This window comes from Notolepis coatsorum (genome assembly GCF_963971535.1).
Source record: "Notolepis coatsorum genome assembly, chromosome: 13".
Classification (NCBI taxonomy): Eukaryota; Metazoa; Chordata; class Actinopteri; order Aulopiformes; family Paralepididae; genus Notolepis; species Notolepis coatsorum.
In genome coordinates this window covers 120,326,823-120,345,803 of record NC_140177.1, presented here as the reverse complement: position 1 = coordinate 120,345,803, position 18,981 = coordinate 120,326,823, and the positions used below count along the sequence as shown (strand labels likewise).

General features: G+C 44.2%; 1 protein-coding gene across 4 annotated transcripts in view; it reads right to left on the bottom strand.

Annotated features, from left to right (window-relative positions):
• Nucleotides 1-2,475: 2,475 nt before the first annotated feature.
• LOC311239003 (uncharacterized protein) overlaps nt 2,476-18,981 on the bottom strand; it is a 70,991-nt gene continuing 54,485 nt past the window's right edge. For all 4 annotated transcript variants that reach the window (XM_084327220.1, XM_084327221.1, XM_084327222.1 and 1 more), the window contains 4 exons: nt 10,363-10,402; nt 10,218-10,263; nt 4,135-4,549; nt 2,476-3,921 (listed from right to left, as the gene is read on the bottom strand). In XM_084327220.1, coding sequence (XP_084183346.1) covers nt 3,436-3,921; nt 4,135-4,549; nt 10,218-10,263; nt 10,363-10,402 — 987 coding nt within the window. In that variant the 3' untranslated portion in view covers nt 2,476-3,435. The remainder of the gene's footprint in view (nt 3,922-4,134; nt 4,550-10,217; nt 10,264-10,362; nt 10,403-18,981) is intronic.

Sequence of the window (18,981 nt, the reverse complement as noted above, 5' to 3'; positions counted from 1 at the left end):
CGCAGGTCTTAGAGGAACTATATAAATGCCTCCCGAAAGCTGGGTCGGGCTTTTTTAGTAGGTTTTCCCAGAGCGTTCGGTCAAAGAATAAATTCCTCCGGGGAATCCGCGCTAGTTTGTGCATTTCTAAACAACCGTGTAAGTACTGTTTATACTAATTTGTTGGACTTATTATAGCATTTGTTAACGTTTATGACCGTCTATATAGTGAGATGTTTTTCCAGAGATTCTGGTCATATTTTCCACTCAAAAAGCTTGTTTTCAAAACTACCGTTGTGTGCTAATATTTTCACCCGGGCTACCATGACACAATTGACGTATTTATTTTGCAAATGCAGTGTTTTAAAATAGCCACATTGCTGTATTTAGTGTATTCATTAGTGGGTCATATTCGTATAACATATTTCATTTTATCAACCTAGAATTGATGACAAGCCCTAGCTGCTGGACGCTAGCTAACAACATCAGCTGAGAGCCAGGAAGAGCCAGGAAGACCCACGCTACTTATCTACCCAGGAAAGATGCTTATAGAGCGGCATAGAGTATGGAGGAAGACAAGGCTCTATGAAGAGAATGGGGTAAGTTTGAAGACAAATTTTAACACACACATGAACATTTAATAATTACCATCACAATATGTAAAAAAAAATTAAATAAAACATTTTAATCTAATCTAGTTTCATTAATTAATTCATAATTTTTGAACAATAGATGCTATTTCTAATCTGTTCTATATTGCCAACAAGATTGTCTACATTCCATTCATTACACATACATCTAAAATAAGCAAGGAAAGTGCTTGAAAATAAATGTTTATCTTCCAAGTTTAATTTCAACAAGTTCAAGTGCAACTACATATGAACCATAATAAACCATACATGTCATATTGTGTTGAGGTCTGGGGGAATGTTTATAAAACAAATATAGATCCTATTATTAAACTACAGAAAAGAGCGATTAGAATAATAAATAAAGCTAGTTACCTTGAATCGACAAACCCATTATTCATAAAGTCCTGCACATTAAAATTTGAAGATATGGTTTACATAAAAACCTTGGAAATCATTTTTCGTGCTAAGAGTAAGAACCTACCAGCTTGTATTCAATGTCTCTTTCAACCAAGAGAAGGAAAGTATAATTTAAGAGGGTTGTGTATTCTTAAAACATGTAAAAAGGTAAGAACTAATGTAAAAGCTAGATGTGTTTCAATCTTGGGAGTTAAATTGTGGAATAGTCTTAGTGACGGGTTGAAGTTGTGCACTTCTCAGGGGAGATTTAAAAATGCCCTGAAGGATAAAAAAATGCAGGAGTACAGTTTTGAGTAAAACATCAAACTTTCTTTTCTCTTAAAAAATAATGAAAAAAAATTTAATTATATCTTGCGGCATATTTTAAGTTTTTCTTTCTTATATTAAAGTACATTTAGTTTTTAAGAATTGTAAAGGATAGGCAAAAATAAGCATGTGCTTCAGCCTATTCCTTTTTTCGGTCATTGAGTTTGGATTTTATGTGTGAGCTTACTTTGAATATGTACATTTGTGATTTTTTCTTTTCCTTTTGAAACATGTGTTTTTGATTCATCTGTAAACAAAGGCCGAAAATAAACCTATTCATTCATAAACATTATGATGATAATCATACTTATTTTATATCATTGGAAAGCCCTAGTTGTTAGCTTCAAAATGGTACCAAATATGAGGTACTTTGAAATAACCAGTAACTAATAATCTATCACAAACCAATGCAATATCATGTTCAGGGATTTCCTAAATGGGCCAGATGACCCCGAAGAGTCAAAAGGAACAGGAAGAAAACTCTTATTGTACCTGCCCCTACACACATACAGTACTGTACAGTACAGATACTGTTTATAGTGCAATGTTTACCAAACCAAACTAAATGTACATACTTATTTTGCAGAAATGAAAACATCAACAGTTAAATGAACATAAATACATTTTGTGTATCCATCAGTTAAATTGCATATTTAGGTTCATTCATTTATACACACATTTATCTATATGTTTATGTACTGTTCTGTTATATAATTTATTATTCTATATTATACTTCTATATAATTGTATTCTTTTTATTTTATACTATAACTAAATCATACTATTTATACTACACTATAATATATTCTTAACCAGTACGTTGTCAAACCTTGTCATGGGGTGTGGCGTACTGTACTCCGACATGCAGATTATCATCACTCCGCTGATGACAAAATCTCCTTTTAATCCTTAGTTAAAGACTTCCACCTCCCTCTTGTGGTTTGGGGAAGATACATACAGCTTGATGTATGAAAGGATGTGCCTTTCCCAGTGTTGGCTTGTTGTATGAAACCAAAGTTTCAGTCAAAATGTAGAGGTAGCAATTGATGGAGGTAGCAATTCATCTCAACTTCACCAATTCAATTCAATGTTGTGTGTGATAACAAAGAGCAAAGAAATAAATATCATTACGAAAGCCCCTTTATTGACAAGAAATTAAAACATCTATTTAATCAGGACAATACAGAGGAAATATTTACTAGATTACAATAAAAAAGGTAAATATAAGCATTTAAAATATATTACTATTCAATAACTACTCAAAATGCTAAATGTTATAATATATATTATACAATAACTACAAAATGTCACAGTGCTAATGTGCAAAACACAAATAGTAAAAATTATTCGATTGGTTGTTAAAACTATTAAATTACATTCAAAACTTCATTCAGTAACGGTACAAACTTTGGCTACATAAAATATTATGGACATCTTATTCTTTAGTAGAAATATAGCAGCTCTTTCCTTAAAAAAATCAGGAATTTGACATGTACAGTTGTAACTTTGTTTCATCCTTATTTTGTAAGCCTTGCCCGTCGTATCTTGTTTTTATGTTGATTTTATTATTGTACTAATAAATACGTTTTTATGATTTGTGGTCCAAATGAGTACTTTTCTAATGTATTTAATATTTTACTAGTGGATAATTTGTTACATATCCACACTTGTAATAGTACATGTACATGCCCCCCCCCCCCCCCCCGCCAATGTACAGTTTCCTATTCTCTTTTAGAAACTCTGTCTGTAAATAAACAGTACTGTATATCTTGTATGTCATAAATGTCTACTCTGGATGTAACAGTACTGTCTATCTGTATGTCTTGTATGTCATAAATGTTATGATGAATTGAAAATGGGGGACCCTGATGTAAACAAGACGAAAGTCTCTCTGGTCTGCATCCCCTTAACAATTGTGTGTATTGAGCCGTACTGTATTGTACCCATTCTGCAATCTGTTAATACAATTTTCAATAAATCAATTCTGTGATTTAACAAATGTCTGTATGCACCAGTAACAGTGAGCTGTGTTTCCTCATTAACCACCATTGCTCTGTCAATGTTTGGCAGTAGAATTTTGGTTTGGGTTCCATTCTCCTCTTCACTCTTCGAGCTGAGCCAGTTTCTTTGGATCAGACGCCAACACATCCTCTTCCTCCTCATCCTCTTCCTCCACCTCAACCTCTATCCCATCCATAGTTTTCTGAAGCTCCTCTTTGACGCGGTTCAACTCTAACAGCCCATCCTGTAGGTCCTTACACACCTCCCGGATCTTAGTGGCGAACTCGGTCTTGGCGCCCTTCTTCAGCTCCAGCGAGTCCTTGGCCAGGAAGAAGACGTCGAGTGCCAGGAACAGCCCCGACATGACCCCCGTGGTGACGCTCATCACCTGGGCGGCTTTGGCGGCGCCGCCTGCCACGCTGAGCACCTGGACGGTGCTGATCAGACTCTCCGTGTTGATCAGGAGAGCCTTGCCGGCGCGCCCGCCCTCCTTCAACACGTGTTTGACGTTCTGGTTGAGGTGCTTCTTGGAGATGCTGTCGACGTACGCCTCGAAGTCCCACTCCTCCAGTGTCTCCATACCTTCCTGTCGAGGGTGGAGAAAGAAATCACGGCTGATGATGATGTATAATGGAGTGATATTGTACAGTATGTGGATAACAACACGATAGTTAATAAAAGAATAGACAAATCCAGGCAGGTAAGGACAAATGACGTAGTAGGTAGAAACTGAAGACAGTCAGTGTCTCCGAAATGTGTGTTCAAGACCAAACTGGCGAGCCGCCTCCTCCCTCCTCACCTGCACGAAGTCCAGACACTCCTTGATGTCCTTCATCTCATCCTGGTAGTCCTGGATAATCTTCTCCACCTTCTTGCGGCCCGTCTTGGAGTGCACCGTGTCCGTGATGTTGGCCGACGCAGACGCCACGCCGCCCGCCGTCGCCACGGCGATGCCCACTGCCGTGACGATGAGCGACGTTCCCATGGTGAAGGGTGCCAGGATCAGGCCGGTGATGGTGGTGATGGAGCCGGCCACGCTGGCCACCCCGCCCCCGATGCTGGCCTTGACCGTCTTCTTGTGGAAGATGTCGGCTGCGTCGGCCAGCGCGAGGAGCTCCAGGACGCGTTGCTGGAGGGAGGCGCCGCGTTGGTTGAAGAGACGAACGAAGAGACGGGCCGCCATGAAGACACGGTCTGCCGCGTCCTCCACCACTCTGAGAGACGGAGGAGAAGGGGAGGACAGAGTAGAGATGGAGGAGAAGGGGAGGACAGAGTAGAGATGGAGGTGGAGGAGAAGGGGAGGACAGAGTAGAGATGGAGGAGAAGGGGAGGACAGAGTAGAGATGGAGGTGGAGGAGAAGGGGAGGACAGAGTAGAGAAAGAGGTGGAGGAGAAGGGGAGGACAGAGTAGGGAAAGAGGTGGAGGAGAAGGGGAGGACAGAGTAGAGAAAGAGGTGGAGGAGAAGGGGGCAGACGTTATGGGAAATAAGGGAAATGGTCAATGGTTTAGGCAGGAGAAAGATATATAAATATCGTAGGACAATAAGGGAGCAATGGAGAGGCCGGTTGGATTTCATGACATATGCCAGTCAGGGTACCTTATGTATACTGCACCAGTGTATACTGTATACTTTACTTATTTGTAGTATTATATTCAGATTCTAAGTGTTATTGGCCATATATATTGTATGTATAATATTACTGATAGGGCATACAGTCTGCCTACTTGATTACACTGCCTACTTGCTCATATTAGAGTTAATTATATTGTTTACACTGCCTATTTTATTTTTTACTTTCCTACTGTACTATAATTGTATTGCCTGCATTTATATCTTCTACTATTACCATGCCCAATACCTGTACCCCCCCCTCCCCTACCCCCCATGCTGCCCGAATCAATAAAAGGTGTTTTATCACTGTCTCAGGCCACCATTCCAACATGCCTCAAGACATAATACCATCGTCCCGGTACCAAAGGCCTCCACAGTGTCCTGTCTCAATGACTATCGACCAATCGCTCTCACCCCAATTGTGATGAAATGTTTTGAGAGGCTGGTTATGAGGAGCATAAATAAGGCCATTGACATAACAACTGACCCCCACCAGTATGCCTACTAGGAAACTGAAAGGGGCGGGCTTGACTGGCTGGGAAGTATCGTTAAAGTGTGCCGGAAGACCATCCATTAACTTGAATGATCATGTTTATCAAGTGAGAGCCACTCAGAAGGCAGAGGCCATTCTAGCGGACCCTCAGCACCCTCTCTATGCAGTTTTGACTCTTGCCTTCAGGATGGAGGTATACTTCCCATAGGAGGGCCAAATCAAATAGATGAGATAATTTGTTCCGTCAGATTTTTAAATAAGATTTAGGCTTAGCTGCTACTGTATACACTTTAACAAATATGTACTCTGTTATTTTACACCTGATTGCAGTTTTATGGTGATCTATTGTATGTTTTAATGTATTTATGTGTTTATTGTATATTTGCCATGTGTACTGGTTGTGCTGTGTACTATTACTGTTGCAAACCAAATTGCCCCTTGGGGATAATAAAGACTATCCAGTCATTCCTGTAAGTTTGAATGTTTAAGAACATATTTACTGTAACAGCGAACAGTTATAGTATCTCTAAATAGTAAAAACCTTTGTTTAAAAAAGGCAGTTTGTGTTGGGGCAAAAGTCAGAGTTCGGGGGCGGAGTGACAATTACATTAGAATCACATGAGTGGTTTCATTGGCTGATCGCCAGCCACCAGCCTTTGTTCTCCAGTTTCTGTTGACGGCGACGCCCATAAAAACCACATTGGTTTGTGTTGACTATTAGTTGAGGATATGGCTGTTAAAATGTCCGGCTTCTGTGTGTAAGACATCCCATAGCGGGATAGGGCGTCGGTGTGTACGGGACATCCCATAGTGGGATAGGGCGTCGGTGTGTACGGGACATCCCATAGTGGGATAGGGCTTCTGTGTGTACGGGACATCCCATAGCGGGATAGGGCTTCTGTGTGTACGGGACATCCCATAGCGGGATAGGGCGTCGGTGTGTACGGGACATCCCATAGCGGGATAGGGCGTCTGTGTGTACGGGACATCCCATAGCGGGATAGGGCGTCTGTGTGTACGGGACATCCCATAGTGGGATAGGGCTTCTGTGTGTACGGGACATCCCATAGTGGGATAGGGCTTCTGTGTGTACGGGACATCCCATAGCGGGATAGGGCTTCTGTGTGTACGGGACATCCCATAGCGGGATAGGGCTTCTGTGTGTAAGACATCCCATAGTGGGATAGGGCTTCTGTGTGTACGGGACATCCCATAGTGGGATAGGGCTTCTGTGTGTACGGGACATCCCATAGTGGGATAGGGCTTCTGTGTGTACGGGACATCCCATAGTGGGATAGGGCTTCTGTGTGTAAGACATCCCATAGTGGGATAGGGCTTCTGTGTGTACGGGACATCCCATAGTGGGATAGGGCTTCTGTGTGTAAGACATCCCATAGTGGGATAGGGCTTCTGTGTGTACGGGACATCCCATAGTGGGATAGGGCTTCTGTGTGTACGGGACATCCCATAGCGGGATAGGGCTTCTGTGTGTACGGGACATCCCATAGTGGGATAGGGCTTCTGTGTGTACGGGACATCCCATAGCGGGATAGGGCTTCTGTGTGTAAGACATCCCATAGTGGGATAGGGCTTCTGTGTGTACGGGACATCCCATAGTGGGATAGGGCTTCTGTGTGTAAGACATCCCATAGTGGGATAGGGCTTCTGTGTGTACGGGACATCCCATAGTGGGATAGGGCTTCTGTGTGTACGGGACATCCCATAGTGGGATAGGGCTTCTGTGTGTACGGGACATCCCATAGCGGGATAGGGCTTCTGTGTGTACGGGACATCCCATAGCGGGATAGGGCTTCTGTGTGTAAGACATCCCATAGTGGGATAGGGCTTCTGTGTGTACGGGACATCCCATAGTGGGATAGGGCTTCTGTGTGTAAGACATCCCATAGTGGGATAGGGCTTCTGTGTGTACGGGACATCCCATAGTGGGATAGGGCTTCTGTGTGTAAGACATCCCATAGTGGGATAGAGAGCAGCCGGCGCACCACCAACCTTTACGCGCAACCAGCGTGTATGTCTCACGGCCCGATCTGCGGAGTGGACTATCGAGAAACTATAGGTATTTTCCATAGATATATGAAACTTCCTTACTTCTGCGCACTGCCACTCAGTGTGGGGGCCACGGTTGATGTAAAGGGGAGAATCTCCCGAATCAGATACAAAAGAGAGTCTTTATCCCAAATGGTTCCAAAGATATTTAATGTTTTGCAGAACATGTCTAGAGTGGTGTGGTCGTGACACCCAGCTTTAGATGGTTCATGTCTAGTTAAAATAATATGCAACGTGAGAGAACTTTAAAACTACCAACACTTGGGAATATTGCTTAGTCTAACTCTCATTTGTCACATGAATAGAACAAAGGCTGACCACATGATATAATAATAATAGGCTACATGTTTGACACATTCACGGCCATTCGATTTCCCCATCTAGCTATAGCTGGGCCAGCTTTCCATTACATAGTTTCACTGTGCGCGTCACCTTGTTTGTAGAGCTAAATCAATATTTTATATTATAGCTATGGATACAATGCCATGGTCATTTGACAGTAACCATCTTCCGTTCAAGATGCAAAAAAGAATAAATGTTCTCATGAATACGTTCACGCGTTATCCCGTGGTGAATATAAGTATAATTTCGGAATGATCCAGGCTAATTCCTGGGAGGCCGGCTACAGGGCGCAACGTGAATTCTACTAAAACCATTGGCGTTTCGTCCCTGGACACGCTACTATTTTCAAATCAAATATATATCATAGGTTTTATGTTTCATCATGAATGCATGAAGGGGGGGGGGGGTCGTTTCTGATTATTTGATTGCCAGTAATGGCATTCGTTATTACCACAACACACGCCGATCAGGGGGATAGGTATGATAACCTTGCACGATCAAGCTGAAATTGACGTCAGATTGTCCTTACCCGTGGTCGGTGGTATTTCAAAAAGAATATTCCAATTATTTGATCGCCATCTGGTCCATCCTATGTCCATCTGGTCCACGACATAAACACACCACAACATATGGATCGGGGGTCCCGAAAATGATTCAATGCGATCGGGTGAAGCCCTAGGTTTCCCATTATTAGAAAAGTCCATCCTGAGCGGTTTAAACGTAGCACCCGGTCTGGAACAGGATTTACTGCACTCTCGATACTGCCTAGTAGCAGGATCTGGCGGGTACTGCACCTTCGGAGTCCCAGTATGCCTTTTAACGGCAACATACAGGTCCCTGACATTGAATAGGATATTAACCCATTCAGTGCCAACCACGAGATTAGTCGGGTTAACTCGCCATGCGTTGCGTGCCAAGACCAGAGAAAACTCGGGTTTTAATCATTATTTCTTTTATTAGCGATATCCATTCATTTTTCATCCATCCAGCCTGACGTTATCATTGGAAATGGGTCTGAGCTCAATAAGGGCAAATACCGCCGCCTATCGCCTGTGATATTGGATGGGACTGTGCATCAGAAAAAAAACTCCGGTCCGGGGTTTCCCTTCTCGGGCAAGCAGTATTGTGTTACCACATTCACTGGCGAGGCTGGGAGAAGGGTCGATTATGTGTTTTGGACTATAACATTGGATCAATAAACACGATCAATATTTGGAATGGCGATCAGGAATTGGATTAATCTTTTTGCAGAACATCTGATGTGAGGTAAGGGACTCTATTTATTATTTATTATTTTTTTCACAATTTTTCTTTATTTTCCCTTTTCAACATGAAACTAGACAACACAATACAGTAACAATACTAATAAACATCACAGGACAATAACAGTAATAATAATAACGACAATGACAAGACCATCAGTTAAATCAGAATAATGAAAAATAAAATAGTCATGTATAAATTAAATATATAAATGAATATATATATACCGGTATATATATATACCTATACCATAAGGCGAGATTGCCTGAGCACCCATCATCTCCAGTATCGACAACCAAGGTCCCCACCCCGTGAGGACCTCAAATCCGGCACCCCAGCGAACCAGAGCATCATGCCTCTTTAACACTCCGACTCACCAAGACCTTGAATCAGGGGCCCCCACCAGTCCAAGACCGCGTCTTGTTTTCTTTTCTCATATTTTTATATTCAGAGTTAATGATATTGTTTACACTGTTTATTTTTTCTCATACTTATTTTTATATATTTGGTATATTTGGGACTCTATTTGACCAGTATTGGGTTAATCAGATGTTTTTTTGTCCGCCATCGGAGCATGTGTGTGCGTAACGTTAGCGCTGACCAAGTCATGGATAATCGCTTCTCTAGCGTGCATAAGGACACATATACTATCGATAATCTTACGTTTATTTGAAAACTATTCATAAATCAGCCGAAAAATGACAACGAGTTTTGTGTATTCCACTAAAGAGCTATTCTCTGGAATTACTAGAGATCTCCAAAACTATACTCGTATTCAAAACGGTATAAAACGGAAATGTACCAATGAAAAAACTATCCGTTTCGTACATGTTGACTCCAAGCAAGTCATTGATAAGCGACAGGTGTATTAGACCCATAGCCATAATTTAAGATATAGTTTAAGCGTTCGCAAATTTCCCCGTCCTCCCATTGACTTCAGTGCTGGCACGCTAGAGTTAAAATCGAAAAAAAGGAAACCGTTAATCGCTGGCGCCCAATAACGTATATATACGTGGTTGGCCGCGAAAGTGTTAAGATCTCTGGAACCTTGTAGGAGGTGGACTCGACAAGCACATTGTTAACTTCAGTAAAAGAAGCACTTACTCCACAGCCTCGTTCTCCTGGGCCGCTTCACTCCACTCTTCCCAGCCTAAGATATTACAAAAGACGAGTTTGTTACAAAAGCAATAGGATCACAGAATATCATCATAAAAAATTTAAAAATTGTATTTCATGGTGCCAGTTATACCCTCCACTGTTCTCCACCAATCCAAAAGGCCATCTTCATCCTGGGAATTATACAAACACAAAATGTTACACACAAACAGAGAAATATCTTACGCATAACACTTAAAACATGCATTTAGTTAATCCATAACTCATTCTGCGTCAATGATGGAAAAGGTTGGGTTATCTCGCCGGTGGTTGAGCGCCAATCACGAGAAAAGTCGGGTTTTAATCGGCATTTCTTTTATTCGCTATATCCATTAATTTTTCATCCATCCAGCCTGATGTTATCATTGGGAATGGGTCTGAGCTCGCAAAAGGCCAATACCGCCGCCTAACGCCTTGCGGCCGGTATTGCACATCATTGGAATCCCTGTGGCTTGGGCTGTGCATCGATCTAAGAAGTCCGGTCCGGGTTTTCCTTCTCGGGCATGACCAGTGGTGCGTTATTGAAATAATCTGGGGTTGCACGCACCTAATTGCGCCACGTGCATGCGCGCTCCCGGCACGTGCGCACGCTCCCGCAAATTTAATGTCCCCTCGCTTGAGCACAGACTAAAGACAGTGCCTAATTGCCTCTACGAATGGAATGTAACACATGTCTTTCACAACAAGTTAGGTGTGAATGTATTTAACACACCTGACGACCGGCGCTATTGATATGCAAATAGCGAGTACTTATCTCCGTGCAACCCCGTCCCATGAAGAACGCATGCCTGGGCATGACTAACGTTATAACACACGGATTAGGGACACTGGGAGCACCGTGGATTCATGTGTTTTGGTTGATAAACATTGGACAGACGACCGCGATCAATATTTGGAATGGTGATCAGGAATTGGATTATTCTTTTTGCAGTACATCAGATGTGAGGTAAGGACTCATGTTTTTTCGGATGTTTTTTTCGTAACGATCACAACGTGTCTGTGTGTGTGTGTGTGCGTGCCGTTGGCGCCGACCAAAGCACGGAGGGGCGACTTTTCCTCCCCCGCTTTCGTGCGTGCATGATGAAACATAATACCGATAATCTAGCATTTATTTCAGAACGATCATAAATCAAGCGACAAATGGCACGATTTCTAAGGAAATGCATTGAAGCGCCGTTTGCTGGAGTTTATTGGGATTAGACAGGATCACTCTAAAACTATACTCATATTCACCACGGTATAAAATGGAAATGTATGTATGAAACAATTATCTGTTTTTTGCATGTTGACCGGAAGAAACTCACTGACAATCGACGTGTTTATTAGATCCATAGCTATAATATTTAATATAGTTTTAGCACTCGCAAACACCGGCATTATCCCCATTGAACAGAGTGCTGGCCTTCTTACCACACGGTAAACAGCGACCTCTAGGCGCTGAATGAGTTAAGAACATCATATTAAACAAACGCGAAACCGAGCTACCTGCGCATCAATGTAATCTCCTCTACTAGTTTCCATTGGCGGTGGCATGGTCAGCCAAATATAATGCTCACACAGGAAGTGATGCGTGCACGCATCGCAAACGAGGAAAAGAAGAGCTACTGTAGGCAAGGCAACTAGTCGGGGTGGGAACTCTGGGAGTTGAAAATGCACAGATGTTACCACCAGTCACCACAGGTGTCGTCAAAACCAGAAAACATACAATCTTCAGGATTAAGACTTTAATATGTCAACAGCGATTCATAACGCAGTGAAACATGCATATAGGCTACAAGCACTTCTGTTTGGTAACGCCAATTGCCACAAATTCCGTAAAAAGGCTACGGTCTCATTTCAAGAGCATACATTTTGAACTACACAAATATAAAACGCGAGTTCCAACCAAAGTTCCCTCGCTTGAAGAAATGTATTTTGTTGCAGTTTTCTCTTATCCTCCGTTTAATGTGGTGCAGTTACCCTTCATGGCCACAGGGTGCCAATTTTACAATTTAAAAGGTGCTATAATATCACTTCAATCCTATTAAGTTAGTTCAAGTTAGTCATTCATTTATATGTGCTATTTATGAGAGGGCTAACTTGTTGCAAATAATAATGATAATAATAATAGCCTCATTAAAATACTATTGTTGCTTCGGTTGTTTTCAGCGTTTTATGTGCATAATCTGTTATTTAGTTTGAAATGTTCGTTGAAATAAGTAGATTTTTTGTTTTTGTTTATTTATTAAGTTAATATAAAACCATATAGTCACATTTTAGAATACAATAGAATAGAATTTTAGAATTCAACTAGAAACACTGTCCTGGCCTGCTTCTAAGTTCAGTGGCCTGAAAAAAAAATATATAGATTATTATTTTTTTTTAATCATCTCGCGGCCCACCCGTGGGTGCTCGCTGCCCACCTTTGGGTCGCGACCCCGACTTTGGGAACCACTGCTATAGATAACATTCACTTGCTATAGATAACAGCCACTAGATGTCGCACTAGAGCACCAGCATGTCACTTATCCAATCAGGTGCATTTCACGTGGGGAAATGGGAAGTAGGGAGGGGATACCTGCCCGTAAACAACAACATGTAAACAACTAAATTAATTTTGGACCTGCCAAATGTTTTAAATGATAAATTCATTAATCAATCATTCGTGGGGGGGGGGGGGGGGGGGGGGGGGGGAGTAATACTATAGCACTTTATAATAACACCCTGTTATAATACATTTATAAGGTATTTGTAGATAATGAACTAATCATGAACAAACCATTTATATACATTCATAAATGATTATTAGATCGTTTATAACTATATTTGTATAACATTTACAAAGTATTTATAACGCATTAGTGGATAATGAACTAATCATGAACAAACCATTTATATACATTCATAAATGATTATTAAATCATTTATAACTATATTTGTATAACATTTACAGATTAGTTCTACATTATTTATAACTCATTATCAACATTGTTTGTACTTGATTTGTTCATCATTAAATAATGTTGTTTAATGTGTAGTAACACATTTGTAGATGCTTTGAAAAATGGATATGAAAAAACGACTATACTGTTTTTATACTTTTTCATCACATGTTACAAATGTTGTAGACAGCTTTCGGATACACCCTTCTTTGTGACATCAAACAGTGACAGAATTAGGACTAAAGATAAATGCAATTTTATTAACATATAAAATACTAGGACCCAGGAGTACCCTGGCCAGGTATTGAAGAGTATCTAGAGAGGAAGTCTCACGCGAGTGAGACGACGTCACGTGTGTTGCCATCTGTTTAAATGGAAGCACGATACATGCAGAACCAAGTTCTGTATCATTAGGGGCTCTGCTTGGCATCACTCTGCACTCTCTCGCGTACGTGCACGCGCACTGAATAAATTCCACAAATGTACCTTTAATACCAGTATTAGTCTGACCACACCCCTCATCAGCTTACCTTCATAAGCAGGTGTGTGGTCACCTGCTCTCCTCCTTCTCGCTTTCACCACAAGGAAGTGCCCCACTTGACGTGTTGTTAGTTGAAAAGAGTTGTGGCGAGTTTACATTGTGCTTAATTTTTTCTTCTCTCACATCTGTTGTAAAGAAAAAGTTTGGGTCATAATGTATTCCGCGGAGAGTAGACCCGCTAGACCTACTCTTCACCAGCGGTTCTCCATTCCCGCCTCCGTCGTGCGTCTTGGTGCTGGGCTGTTGCCACTTTCGTGGTTGCCGACCCAGCCCAGGAGACAGCCGATGGATAGTTTGCCTCTCCGAAGAGCCGAGGAGTCTGTGCCGTCGCTCCGGCGATGGCCTGATCTCGACTCTGGTTCTTCTGGTTCCGGGGAATCGCCCGTTGGGTGAACGGGGGGTTGTCTTGGAGCCAGAGGATTTGCGACGCAAACTTTTCGCGTCTGCCCGTTCACGTCGCAAGATGGTAGCGTGCAGACGCGAATGGCCTGGGTTTGGGGAACTGCTGGAGACCAGCGAGGATGCGTCCGGCTCTGGATTTCCGATGGAAACTTGAGGACTTCATGGAAGAGGCGGACGGATTCTTTTATGATGGTCCCGTGGAGGAGAGTATCCCTCCTCAGGAGACCCCGGAGGGGGGGGAAATGGCTCCATGGGGCTCCCTGTTCGAGGATGTCGAGGAACCACCTTGGCCTCATCAGCAGGATGCCCTACTGTCGGCCACATCAGACTGTGGCTCCTTAACCAGTCGCAGCCTGCTGCATGTGAGGGATGCGGGGTCGGTGGAGGAAAGTCTGCAGGGGGAACTGCGGGCTTTGTTTCCCGAGCTCATGGCGGTAGCCGCCGCCGCAAACGGCGTGCCGCTGCCGCTGCCATTGCCTGCACCTGTCCCTGATGATCTCATAGGTCATCCCTGGCAGCGTCCCCCAGTGAGAGGGGTGGACGCTGTCTACCCATTTTTCCCCTCGATGGGGGCCTATGTTCGTCGGGGTCAGGCGGTGTCCAACATCATGGGACTAACTCCCACCTACGTACCAGTTACGCGGGTGTCGGGGTTAGTCAAAGGTATGGGGGAGGGCGTGCCTCGGCTTGACAGTCCGATGGCCGCTCTCCTCTGTCCGGATATGGTGTGGGAACCCCTATGCAAGCCGGTCCTCCAGGGGAAATCGGCTAGGCGATTGGCTTATTGGGGTGACCAGTCATTCATCGCTGGTACACAATCGCTGGCTGCGGCGTCTAACATCGCCCACCTGGCTAGATTTGTATCGGGGATCATGACGGGCGGCACGGATCTGAACGAGGTAAAATGCGATCAGATCACCCAGGCTGCGGGAGCTGTCCTGCACCTTTCCCAGGTGCTGGCCATAGCCATGGGGAAAGTGCGCGCCCTGGCCACCCTGGGCCAGCGTCATCTTTGGCTGGAGCAGGCCCGTGTGCCAGAGAAGAAGAGAGCTACTCTTCTGACGGCCGCCCTCTCCGACGCTGGTCTGTTCGGGAAGGCCCTGCGGTTGATGACCTCGACATGCAGAGAGATGGCAGAGGAGAGATCCATCCTCCAACCCCATTTTCCGCCTCCCGTCGTTGCCGGTGGAGTCAGAAGGCTTCCGCGACGTCGAGCTGTCTCCGTCGCCGCTGCTGGCCCTTCCAAGAGGGCCAGGAGAAGAGACGGCGCTTCTGCCACCGCCGGCCCATCCACGACCGGAGAAGACGGTAGGGAACGTCGTGTCCAGCAGACAGTAACCTACCGTCCCTCCGGGGCTCCTCGGGGTGGCAAGACTCGAGCGGCGCAAGGTGGCAGACGCCGCTGAGTGACTTTCCCCCTCTGTATCCCCTCTCTTTTACACCCTCCCCGGCCCCTCTATGTTTTTGTGCCTTAGAAAACATTATAAATAAAAAAGTTCCCCGATATAAGGGGGACTGTGTTTTGGCCGAACAAACTGTGTGTTTCTTCAACAATTCATATGGTGGGGTTGTGTATATAGGAATCTGCACTTTTACGTTGTGAGATGAGTCGTGTTGTGTTACGAGGTTAAGCAAGGTCTGCAACATACACTCAGTAATAGGTTCTATTAGCTTGATTCTCCACATGCAGGTAGAAACTGGTGTTATTCCATTGCTTGAACTAAGTATATGTGTCTCACAATGCTGTGTTGTTTAGTTGCAGTAATACTCGTACACGCACATTCCACGGCCTAGCCGTTACTCTCGGTCAGCGTTTTTTGCTATGTACGACATAGTCAACGGGTGTAGGATTCACACACATGCGACTTGTGTTTTGTTGTAAATCCTGTTCACATTTTGTGGGTAGCGGGCATTGTATTAGCTTATGCTATGCATTGCATTCTACCGGAGGTTTTCAAAATGGCTACGGTTGTTTTTCTGTGTGTAGGGAACGAAGTGTGTTTCGTGAGGGGGTGTCGAATAAACCCCTCCTTTCCCACTTGATTGGTTTAGGGGATTTTTGATCTCTTCTGCTGAGCCAGTCAGGGCCGAGCCGGTGGGACGTCTTGGCAGGGGGGGGGGGGGGGTGGGTTATTCTGCCAACTCTTATTACAAGACAGGAGCCGGCAGGATTCCCCGCCCGTTGTAGCGGTGTTGCTATGGCGACGCCTTCCATGAGTTACGGTGTCTTAAAGGTGTCGAGTTAGGGCGTAGGGCTCACAGTTCTGCTGCGCCCGATTTATGTGTAAACTTGAGTCAGTTGGTCACGTGACTCAGTTGGTATATCTTTTTGATGACTATAAACTCATGTGGGAAGGTGTTTCTGGGAGGGTCTGGTCTTACACTCTGATTAAAAAGAGTGACTGGATTAAAATCATGTGAAAACGGGTTTTTTACTCCCAGCTGTGCAGTTGGTTCATACGGGTGATGCTTTTTCTTTATTATTATAAAGAGTTGGATGTGTCTATATGGATTGGAAATGAGGGTCCCTGATGGAAACAAGACTAACGTCTTTCTCAGGTCTGCCTCCCCTTAACCAATTGTGTGTATTGCGCCGTACTGGGTTGTACCCTTTCTGCAATCTGTTGGGTAAAGTTTTCATTCATTCATTCATGGAGTTGATTGCATCTCGCCCCTCTTGTCGTTCCCCTGGGCGTCTTGGGGATTCAAAAAGATGGTCTAAATAGCCTATTGTTGATGTGGGTATGTCAAAACGCACACATAGTGCTAGCTCAGGATGTTCTGTTGGACATTGGCTGACTGGCGCGCCTTGATTGCTTGGGGTTAAAACAGCGTTTTTATGAAGCAATTAGGATGGGGGTTTTTTCCTCTTCCGACACCCTGTGTGGTTGTCGATGGGTTCCCGTTCATATCAGGGGATGATAACGGAATGGATCTGAACATATGGGGAAGGGTCTCACGCCCTGGGGGTGGGCCGCCGGGCGCGGTTCGTACCGAAACGTCTGGGTGGCGCCTTCTTTTTATGTTTTAGGATCAACACGCATATCTGCCCCTTCTCCTGGGGTTGGCATGTCGGCGTGGTTAGGGCACGGGACTGGTTCTGGTCGCGCTGGTCCAGATCAGTTACACCCGTTGTCCGCCGGGGATGCAGATCTGCTGTTCTGGTACCCTGAGGGACTTGGGCTTTTTTCAGGGGGAAAAAATGCTAGGTCGGTCCGGGTGTCACAGGGTTGAGCGTTATGGAACCCTTGTTGGGTACATTGTATTCTACACTGTCGTAATGGCTTACGGCCGTGCCAACCTGTACGCGCCCGATCTCGTCGGATCTCGGCCGCCATGCAGGTTGGTCTTGGTTGGTACTTGGTTGGGTGACCTCCTGGGAATACCGAGTGCGGGGTGCTGGGGCTGGTTTTCCATTTTTTACGCTCTTCTCTTACGCATGGCGAAGAGGGGCCTGTTGGGGTGGTTTTGGCCTCCACGGGGGACACTGTGCTCCCCGTATCACCGGGCCCGGTCCGGGGTAATGTTTCGTTGACCCGTAGGCCCGGGATAACCCTGTTGGAAACTAGAACGCGGGCTGCGGCAGTGCCGCAGGTGTGTTTCTGGGTTTTTTTTCCTGAGGGGTTATGGGACCAACCATTGCATAGGGTAACACCTGGGTGGTTGGTTCTCTGGTGTGTTGCTGCAGTGTCAACTCCCGGGTTCACCGGTTGAGGGTGCCCCTGCACGTTCATGACGTCTGCCAATCGTGTCAGCCTTCTCTGTGGAGGCTTGGTTATGCGACAACGCCAGCAAACGCCCCTTCCGCCGGTGCGGCTGTGTTCAGCTGTCCTTTCTGGCGCCTGTCTCGTCCGCAGTCTCCAGGCTAGGGTTAACAGCCTGTTGCCTGGTCTTTTTCCCCGGTGCACTGCCTGCTTCCGTTGGTTAACTCTTGTGTGTTTACAGCAGGGCTGTACGTTAACTTTTTTTGCACATAGCACTGGTGCTACAGAGGTTGATCGTTTTGTAGCACAGGCCAAAATCTTGTAGCACAAGTATAAAATGTGTTATATTTGTAACAGTCACAAATGTGCCTATTGTATTTGTGTTATTTAGTTGCAGTGCCATGTTTGGCTGTCATTTTATGCTAACAAGTTGACGTCACACAGCCAGACACGCTACGTGTAAGGAATTATGGGATTTGGTGTTGGGTGTATGGACTCTACTAGGGGTGGGAATCACCAGTTTCATCACGATACGATACGATATAGATTCTTTGGACAACAATACGATATTTGCTGATATATGCCACGATATGATACGATGCAGGTGCCTGCAATCGATATGAGACGATATCATAACATAAGCCCATTTAACACAATCAGTAACATTTAGATCAACTCAAAAAAGGCAACGGAAATATCATTTGACATTTTTATTTTTTGACCTCTTCCAGACTTTTAAAGGAAAAACAATCTATTGTTTTTAATACACATAGACCTCCTGTTCACTGTAAAGTGCCACGTTTTGATATATTGAGCTTTAAACTTTAAGTTAAATGTTTTGGAACTCGCAACACGCAACCGTTTTATGTTGCATGATCATGAATACATTTATTTTGTATTGTATTTTTTATGTTTAAATATCAACATTATCTGTCCACCCTCAGTACATTTACTATCAATATAATATACTCGTCTGACTTCATGTGATCTTTCCAAACGCACACACACACACACAGAGAAGGGAGAATGTCTGCCCTCCTCCTCACTCTGCCCGTCTGCTGTTCTCTCTATATAAATATGGCTATGAACAGCTTGTTGTTAGCTCATGCTAACGTAACGTTCATTTCGGACTTTATGACGCGAGG